This window comes from Malus sylvestris, chromosome 16 (assembly GCF_916048215.2).
Source record: "Malus sylvestris chromosome 16, drMalSylv7.2, whole genome shotgun sequence".
NCBI lineage: Eukaryota > Viridiplantae > Streptophyta > Magnoliopsida > Rosales > Rosaceae > Malus > Malus sylvestris.
Window position 1 is genome coordinate 39733243 of NC_062275.1, and position 10455 is coordinate 39743697.

At 40.0% G+C, this 10455-nt stretch overlaps 1 protein-coding gene across 1 annotated transcript; it reads right to left on the reverse strand.

Moving 5' to 3' along the window:
* Positions 1-226: 226 nt before the first annotated feature.
* Positions 227-3862, reverse strand: LOC126608387 (uncharacterized protein At1g76660-like). Its single transcript, XM_050276264.1, has 4 exons — positions 3400-3862; positions 1561-2737; positions 751-967; positions 227-660 (listed from the first exon to the last, which is right to left on the reverse strand). The coding sequence occupies exons 1-3, from the start codon at positions 3436-3438 to the stop codon at positions 774-776; spliced, it is 1410 nt and encodes a 469-aa protein (XP_050132221.1). The 5' UTR covers positions 3439-3862; the 3' UTR covers positions 227-660; positions 751-773.
* Positions 3863-10455: the final 6593 nt, after the last annotated feature.

Sequence of the window (10455 nt, forward strand, 5' to 3'; positions counted from 1 at the left end):
TCCCAAAGTCCCCAAGTCCCTATGTCCTTAGTCCCTAGCTAATTAATTAAAAGACTCAGACCACCAACACCTCTACTAGAATCATAAGCTCCTTCAAAATTGATTTTCCAATTCATACCCTTCAGGAATCAGGACACCAATCAGGAGGAACAAACTGGTTAACAAAATTGTTATTAATTGCACAGAAAATGATCCTACCTCGAGCCAGACAAACAGTACAAGCATAGATTCAACAGTGCATAATCAAGACACTTACACTTAGATAAAAAATTGGAATCGTCTTTGATGCATATCTACACGGGAAACAACTATATAGCTGATAATCTTGCTAATTTACTTATCCTGCTTTAAGCAAGTTTTCTCTGTTTTTGGACCTTGGGCAAGGAAAAAAACACACTACTCAAAGCGAAAACCCTTTATCTCCCATCATCTGACCACGCCACATCGAAATGGTACAGAAAATGCTGCCTGAACAATAGCTAAACTGATGTTGCAATACACGTTCCAAGAATATAATATATATAATATATAACTAACCACATTTCACCAAACACATGTACCAGTTGTTTCATTCACCTACAGCAACAGCATTCATCAATCACAGAGACCGATCACACACCACTGAAAGAACAGGTTACATCATCGGTTAGATCATTCCACCTATCACACAACACCAAACAGAAGCGTAAGCAAAAACACACCATCAAATTCAAACACACATGAAACAACTAATAATGCTTTATTGCTTACTCTTAGTCATTCCACTCAAATTCTCATTTTCTCTCCCGTAAGCTTCTCCCCCTTCTATAATCAATTTCTGCATCTGAGCTAGATTGACCCATCTGATACTTTCTGCTCAATTTAGATGACCCCATCTTTGAAAAAATGTCCTCTTCATCAGCCACAATACGAATTCCACGTGTACTTGATCGAGAGACATCACTAGACTGCCTCCATGATTTGTGATCTGAGTCATACAAGAAAGGAACATTACTATCTAAAAATAAAAGCGGAACCAGAGGGGGAAGAAAGGGGAAAGAGAGACTTCAAGTAAGATGAAACTCATTCATCCCACAGAACTCTCCCTGATTACTTTTCTCTGTCTGCCCTTGACAATTTTCTTCCATTTTAAAAGCACACATGACAGCAAAAGCCGTTATTGGAGAAATTTGCAAAATGAATAGTGTAAATGTTAGTTGCCTTGCCTCTAAAATTTCGATAAACCAGCATGAAAGGCACTGACCGCATAAATTCCAGTTCTTTTGGCGAAAATGAAATCAATCAATGAAGACGACTTAATTAAATGTGCATGAATGAAGCTGTCAGAGATGTACTAGAATACATTTTAATGAGACTAGTACTGCAACATGTTGCCAAGAAAACACGGATAAATCAGAGGCTTGTGAATAAGTAAGGTTCAAGAAGCTGTTCCAGCAGTCGAACAATGACTTTTCTAAATTGAGAACTTTATTAATTAATTTATTTTTTACTTAATACCTGTTATGATTTTCAAATACTAATGAAAAATAGAGAAAATTAGATAAAGTTATGACAGTTCACCTTCGGATCCAGTACCATATATGGCCAAGTCACAATGTCCACCGTCATCAAGATCTGGTTCTGATTTAAGACTATCCTGACTCTGCAAGTTTGTTTTTGTCTTATGTGCTTTTAGTCCTTCACTGACAGATGTCGGTTCCATACTTTCTTCGGTAGGCAATTTATGCGAGGGAAAAGGCGTCATGGTAAATGAGTCCTCCATTACATCAGAAATCTCCACATATTGTGTTGTGGTGATAATTTCATCAGCACTAAACCCAAAGGATGCTCTATACGCTTCTATTTCTTCCACATCTTGCTTGGGGCTTCTACTGTGTCTGCTCTGACTTCCATTCCCACCAGTAGTGTAAACATCTGAATCCTTGGACACACTTAACCTTCCACCAGCATGAGGAAATGGTGGATTATCCAGATAAAACTGTGCAAATGTAGCAGGACAAAAGAAGTTCGAGTCTTGAGATGCCACAGAGGCTCCAACTGGGTCATGTCCAAACATCCTTGCAGAACCAATCCTTGGATAGGTGCCATTTTGAGGAGAAGCTGACGGATCCCAATGTGAGGGGAAATCACGCTCAGGAAAAGATGAAGATGAACAATTGTTTGATGCCCTTGAAATTGGTGATCTGAGACTACTAGCAGGACTTCCAGGATAGAGGGAATATGTTGAATGAAGATCATTTGCAGCAATGTAATTGGTCTTCTCAGTACTTTTAAGGTCTACTGAAGATGAGAGGAAATGAGCGTACGGTACATCTGGGGAAGATGGAGTAGTTAAGTGAGCCAACTCTGGTGGGGGAGTGAGAGGGGCTGTGGACGGCTCAGTTGTGAAGGTTGAGAAAACAGGAGGAGAGACAAGTTGTGTTTCGTTGGCATATGGCCCGGTGGCATACATGGTGGATGAAGGACCTCCAGGTGAGTTGGCAGACAAGAAACAACTAGGAGACTGCGCTGTTGAAGGAAGGGCTGAATTTGTAAATGATGCTGGAGAAGAAGGCGGAGCTAGAAGAGAAGGAGCTAGCGATGTTGTTTGGTTGGCGAGCCCAACTGTTTGGGGTCCATTTGGCTGATTTGCTGATGCATTGCCTTCAGGAATGCGAGTTGCAGGCACTATGCGCTTTCCTCCTTTTTGTGAGGGAAAGCAAGAGAATGCACCCCAACATCCTCCCCATCTCTTTCTCTGTCGATACAAATGGGCATTATCAGTTAGATTGAAAATTGATCTCAAATAAAAGCAAACTCAGAAACCATTCTGGATGTTATGCATCCGTTCTGTTTAACTACGCAAAGCAACGGACATATAAATGCATAAGGAAAATCAAACTTGGTAAGGCCCAAAAAGGGAGTATAATGCGTTGGATAGATTGTGATCCAAGCAAAAATTTATAGGCAAAATTATTTAGAAATTGATGAATGACAGCACTCGGATTAATTAATCAACAATCAGAAATTGGGAGGACGCAGTAGCATCATATGAGAGATAATGACAAAGACGCAGCTAGATAAAATTGGGTATGATGTTGTAACTGGAAAGTGATCGGCGAGCAAGAAACATGCCCATCCTAAATTATATTTTACTAAAGCAGATCTGTCCACATGATGCAAATCAAGTCACGTCATCCCCAGATCTGACTGAAACCCACAAAACAAAACCCAAACATTGCAAAAAAAAGCCCCAGATCTGACAGTAACACTCTCCTCTCCTCTCCTCCCCTCACTCACCCATTACCAGCAACACACTGTATATCTATTCTCTTAATCAAAGAGCAAAGTAACAACATAGAGTCTAGAGAGAGAAAGAGGTAATAGGGGGAGGGAGGGAGAGAGAGAAAGAAGCATTACCCGCTCCTGTTGAGGGAATCTATTCTGCTCGGAGCCCATTAGAGCGGTGTGTTTTGAGCTCTTCCAACCACAAGCTCACTACTCTCGCTACTCCAGCATTCCTTTTGCCAGCAAACCAGGAGCAGCAGACGCCGGTGACTGCCACCAGGCACCACCCACCACCCACCACCACCGCTTCCGTTTGTTTTACTCTCACTCTCACTCTAAAATTGGAAACGATGAAATCTCAAGTAATCAATCAAGGATGCGATCCCATTCCCATTCTAATTGACATTCCCCTTGCCATTCCAAGGAAGTAGAATTGTAAATGAAAAATGGAAGAAAAGGAGAGAATTGCAGTGCGGATCAAAGACAGGGAAAGACAAAAGCGAAAGGGAAAGCAAAGATCCAAGTGAAGTGATCGGGAAAGAGAAACACGACTGAGACTGCCTGCGTGTCTTTGATAATTCACACCGCTCATCTTTTCTTTTGTTTTCTTTTTTTATTTTATAACATATGCCCACAAAATAATAATTAATAATTAATAATATTAATAAAAACAATACGGTGCGTTTCAGTTTACCATAAGACAACGAGAGCGAACCGTGAAAGCGTGGCCTCGAACCGGGATAAGACAAGGAGGGAATTACAAGACAAGAATGGCATGACGGAAAGAGAAAGACGCCATTAAAGTTAGAGCTGCTGCTTAATTATAATTCTTTTTAGAGAATTTTAACGAAAAGTTTTCGGTACTGTTTATTTTGTCCTTATCGTTAAAACTTAAAGTTTTCAAGTCCTTTTTATTAGTTTTCGTTTCTTTTGATTTTATTCTTCTTTTGCCAACCAGCTACTGCGAATTGAAATGTCGAAATGAAAATTGGGTAAAGAATCTGAAACCTTGCCAGATCCTCTTTACTAGGATTTCGAAAATTTGTAAATCGTGTCCGTATATCGTATATCGTACGGTAAAAAATTATTTTAAATATTTTTATTTAAAATTTAACATAAACAATACCTGATAAAAACTGACCGCACGATGTACGATGAACAGATACGATTCACATATCCCTAAGATCCTCACCAAAAGGATCTTGAGAGGATCCTGTTAGGAAAATTGGACCCTACGTACACTATCTGTAATAGTGATGCAAGAAACGCACGTGGGGGGTTTTGATGCCAAGTTTAGTTGCGCAATGTACATGGGCCGTTCGATTAAATAGGCATACGAAAATATATAATTCACCACAATATACAAAACGACGCAAACAAAGAACTTAATGCCGAATATTTACGTCATTTGAATGATGTTATATTGACAAGCCGTATTGATATTAGATTTTGACAGTTGGACACTATATCAATTAGGGGTGTGCGGGTGTGCTATCCACACACCCCTTTTTACTTCTCACACACCCCTTGTTAATTTTTGTCCGTTGATCTTCTTCAATTCATCCAATCTGATGGTCGAAAATCAAAAAGGTGTAGGAGAAGTAAAAAGGAGTGTGTGGATATCACACCCCTATTAATTATATCTACCAAATATTATTGATATACCAACAAGTAGCGTAATTTGTTATGTAAATGTGCCGATGAATATTGAGATTGTGATGACATTTGACAAAAATGACATTAAACGAGACTGAGCTTTTTACCAAAAAAAAAAAAAAAAACAAAAGAGAGACTGAGCTTATTCATATGATGAAATCGATAACAGATGGACTGCATATGTGGTAACCATTTTCTTGGTTGTAGCTCGGCACACCCGAATAATTCTGCGCTTGTGTGACATTCGTTTCCTATCCTATCTCCATTCCATCCAATTTTAGAAAAGGGAGAGGTGACTAATATAAAATTGTAGGGATGAAGTCTTCATTAACAGCAATCGAGATACTGCGAGCAAAACATAAGTAATCCTATCCTCCATTTGACAATCCTATCCTAACCTCATGTATATGGTATAGTTTTTTTTGTTTTCTTCTCACCACCAATTAATGTACAAAGAGAAACACGTCTAACTATCAAATAATCAAATCACACATAAAATAAATCAACAGTTTCGCTTGCCAGTCGCCAGTCGCCACTATTTTTAAATAGCATAAATGTTTGTCGCGCAACCCCAAACCCCCATATTCACTCAAAACTCATCAACTTGGGGCATCACTCTTATTGTATAAGAATAACACTTATTTTTTTTCATTCTCAATCTTGTTTGGTCTTCTATCTTATCTTTTAGCCGCCGATTTCCTCAGGATGGAAACCTGCACGGGGGGAATTGACAAGGTGCCTCCCAGGCGGATCAAATCACTCTCTCTTCCAATCTTTCTGACGGTGGCATGAGCTACCATGTTATCTGGTTAGATGGCTCAGTCCTTGGCTTTCGTTAGACTTCTTTAGCTTTCATTAGATAACTTACGACCTGGAAAGAAAGCACTTAGAGCAACTCCACCGTGTTGAGTAGCCCCATCAACAGGCCCCAAAACAAAGGGCAGTAGCCCGGCCTACTTGCTCCAGCGTGTGCCAGCCCGAGGGAGAGCCCTGGCATGAATTGCCATCCCGAAGGCTTCTTGACGCACAGCTGACGTCAGCTCCTTTTTTTATTTTTTTTCTGTCAAGCGCATGGGCCTCAAGCGCACGTCGACAGACAAGATTGCAGGAACTGGGGGGGAAGCCACGTGGCTTCCCCTAGTCTGTTGGATTTCAACGGTAACAAATTTTGGGTCGTTAGATTTCCAAAGGTAAAAAAAATTTAAAAACCTTATTTAATTTCAGCCATTGGATCTGAGATCAACGGTCCACATTATTCGACGTTATAAATTTAAAAAAAAAACATTTTAAAATTGTGAAATGTTACCATTGTGCCACGTGGCACAATTTGAAGTGTTAAAATTCAAAATTTTTTTAAATCCAACAGTAGAGATTAATTAGGTGAATAAAAAAAATTTTAAAAATGTAAAAAATTAATAAAAATCCGGAAAAAAATAAAAAAAATGATTTTACTTTTCTATAAATACCTTCTCATTATCTTGTACCTTACACCACAATTTCATATTTTCTCAACTACTTTCAACCACATTCCTATCTTTCTATCAAAGTTTCAATCCAAATTTTTCCAACAAAATGACTACTGATGCAGGTACAAATTGGACGCTTCTTGAAGATGTTGCGTTGTGTAGTAGCTGGGTTGAAATTACTCATAATTCACTTACGGGTAATGAGATGCAGTTGCGAGAAATGTGGAGTCTTATTCATACCAATTATCTTGAGAAAATGGGTGGGAAAAGAACCAAAGAATCGATGTCCAGTCGTTGGAAAATACTTAGCCAATCGTTTAGTTGAAGAGACGCCTTGGCACAAGCTAGTGGTAATATTCGAAATGAGGAAAATTTAGCGGATCAGGTAACAATATATTATTTATTTATTACCTACTTTTGTTGGTACCATATATTGGGCCTCGTCTTTGGGCCTCATCTTTGGGCCTCATCCCTAAGCCCATGACAAATGTAAAAGGGGAGGGAGCCCTTATTCTATAAAAGGGACTCTCCCTCACCCTCATTAAGAGGGCCTCACATTCAATCCTCACAATAATAGAAGGCAGTACCCTCTTAGCCAAACAGAGAGCAAAATGGCAAGGGCTGCATCCACAGAGAGCTCCCTTGCCGATCTATTATAATCCACACATACATACATAATCAACATCAGTGTGGATGTAGCTCAAACATTGGGGTGAACCACGATACATCTTTGTGTTCTTGTGCGTTTGTGTGATTCACGGCCGGATTTACGTTGGTCCAAGATCCTCCGGATTTTGTGCATCAACATTTGGCGCCATCTGTGGGAAACGACACGAAAAGTTATGTCGGTTCTCTTTCATTTTTTCCATCTCACCATCGTGAAACCTCACCACAACCTCCACCATGACTCTGCAGAAACCTAAGAACCAAACAACCCAACACCCACACTCAGAGACACATACACACGCTGTCTCTTGGTTTTTCCTCCTATCTATCTCCCTTTTTCTTTCCACAAAGCCTTCGTCTCTCCACTCCTCCAATGGCTTCCTTTCTCCCTCTCTCTCCTCCAAACTGCATGCATTTCCCTCTTATGCGCTCTGCTAATCTCACCCGCTGCACAAGCAACCACTTGCACCTAACAGACATTCAAAAACAAGAAGCTCTACCCCAACTGTCAAAACCTACAACATTAGCACCTACACCTCCATCGTCCCTGGAAAGCACTCGTTCGAAGTTTGGGATGTCAGCGCCGAGTTCTCCAACAGTACGTACAACATATTCGCCATCGTCAAGGTCCCGAAAAACGTAAAGTTCGTCAACCAGGTCTGGTAGGTGGGTCTCAACGTCGACAAAACCACTGGTTTCCCCCAAAAGCATAAGTTCGTCAGCTCTAATCTCGTGTCCTTTGGCACTTTGCACTTGGTTGCTAATGCCACTACTGGCACCACTAACTCCACTATCGGCACAACCAACTCCACAATGGGTGATACATCAGTTTACAGTTCTGTATTTGCAGAGAGAGAGTTGTTGGTTGCAGGAGCACCAGTCTGTCACAAAACCCTTGTCTTCTTCTGCGAAAATGATGAACAATGCAGCCATGACAACTAAAGATGAATCAGAATATGATAGCAGTTGCTAATCCAGTCTGTCACAAAACCCTTGTCTTCCTTCGCCACTGAAGCCTGCCTGCATTCCTCTGCTCACAAGCCCCAAAAGGCCAACCAAGCTGCATGGGAAGCCATGATAAGAAACCCGATGGGTGGGCTTGCCGCAGTGCTTTTATGCCATGAAAATGGTGGACAGAGAAGCACTTGCTATAAGAAAGAGGTTACCCAGAGCTAAGATGGAGAAGGAGATTCTAGACATGCTTGATCACCCTTTTTTGCCTACCCTTTACGCTAAGTTTGATGCGTCTCACTACTCATGCTTGGTTATGGAGTTTTGCCCAGGCAGTGACTTGTATGTCGCCCGGCAATGCCTTCCCCGAAAATGCTTCAGCATCTCATCTGCTAGCGGGATCCTTAGAAGATCCCCAAGTCGCCATATAAGATGCTTCATCTAGTGGACTGCAAATAACAACAGATATCTCCTCAGAAGGCAACGTCAAAAAGAGGAAGGATCTTGATACGCCATTGGAGCCACAACTTGCAAAAAGGCACACGGGACATGATGGAACTGATGTCTAGTACATTACCGAATGAGTCGGACGGTGAGGTGCATGATCTCCACGACTAGATCTCTGACCGTCTGTTCCGACAGTACCACCATCATAGCCCTTGAGAATAATGGAGAAACTGCCTTTTCTGAAAAAGCCACGGAAAAGCAACAAAGAAGATAAGTTTTCTTCAAATTCATATCTTGTTACTAGAAACCACATCATCACATCATCACATGCATCCTGTGATATTTTATTCCTATCTTTAATCACATACTCCGGTTGAGGTTAATCATTCCTTTACAACATCTTTTCCTTTATATCTTTAATCATCCCTGACTTTAATATTTTAGTGTTGTATCTGTAATCATTCGTGGCAGAAAGAAAAAGGGTACAGGGTATAATGTTTACCCACTATCCCTCTATCTGAAAAAATCCATCGGAGAAGATAAGAGCATCTTTTCCTTTACAACTATATTTTTTATTATTTTAAATACTATGTTGACCAAAAATATATCGCATCACACATATTTTATTATTTTAAATCATTAGACACATGGGAAGGCTGATCACATTCACCTAAAAACCCTCTTTCTAGCGCCACGATGTATCAACATGCTGCGTAAATATCTAATTATTAAATGTATGTATTTATATATATCTATTATGTACATGCAATAATGCACTACCACGTAATAGTTTAATTTTATGTAATTATCACTTGTTCAGCTGCATCTGTGTTGTATGTATTGCCATGCTTCCATTTGTGCTGCTAACCTTTTGTGTAACATAATGTTGATGTATCAATGTTTGCATCTATGTTACATGTGCGTGCACTGAGTGTTGGTCATGTTGCATGCAGCTCAATATATGTCTAATGTGCCGTTCGATAATTGAGTATCATTCATGTCTGACAGCCCATGACACACCCCGACCGAGATCAAGGCATGCTGGCCGTCACGTGAGAGTGACGTAGCCATGTGCACAGTGTGGAAGCGATAATGATAAGAATTATACGAATAATTGAAAACCAATTTATTAGAGTGCACTACTAAACAGAAAGTGATAGGAGTTAGTTACAACAGTAAACACTCCTAATCGGAGCATAAAATCTAGGTACAGTCTAGTAGGACAAGTACTAGTTATACATTACCAGGAATGTCCTACTATTATTTAGATAAGTCAGAACTGCCGACGTCCTCAAGCCACCAACAACAAGATTACTTAAAACCTCGAGGGGCACAAAGCAGAAAACGTGAGTGGGCAAAAACAAATGTTTTACTAAGCCATTTCATTTATCAACATACTAACCCTTCGCTGTAAAACATGTATAATTTTTCCCAGAATCAAGATATAAGCATATACATAATATATATGAAATCATATCAATTCAATTGATGCTTCACATAATCATATTCAAATGTATGCTATGCCAAGATATAACATAGTAAGCAATTCAGGTAAGAATAAATTCATAGAAATATAATATGTTAGCCGGAACCCCTGTGGTAGTCTGTATGGCTGAATTCATAGGTCAAAGTTACTCTAGCCAGAGTCACTACAATGACCTATACGGCAACATGCTGCACATAAGTCAGAACCACTAAAAATGGATCTGTACGACAAGGTTGGGTGTAATATAGTTATGCTCAATTCTATTCTTTCATAATAGCCAGGCGATAAATCGCTAGTCACCTACGAGTCGGAACCATAAATAAGGTCTATACAACAAGACTGTGTACTTAAGTTGGATCCAATATGAGCATATAGTGCGGGAGGTGATGTAAATAAACAGGCCTGTACTTCACATCTCTGGCTAAATCACAATCACCCTAGGTGCAGTTTTATGAGCTCAACATTATTCAGTCACATATCATGTCATCGATGATTCACATAACCAAACGTAACTTA

What these genes read in the sequence shown, in the direction of transcription:
- LOC126608387 (XM_050276264.1), bottom strand. Translation starts at nt 3,438, where the DNA reads ATGGGCTCCGAGCAGAATAGATTCCCTCAACAGGAGCGG. An exon ending in GATTCCCTCAACAGGAGCGG is followed by an intron (nt 2,738 to 3,399) that starts GTAATGCTTCTT and finishes TTGTATCGACAG; the next exon opens with AGAAAGAGATGGGGAGGATG. An exon ending in ATATGGTACTGGATCCGAAG is followed by an intron (nt 968 to 1,560) that starts GTGAACTGTCAT and finishes TGTATGACTCAG; the next exon opens with ATCACAAATCATGGAGGCAG.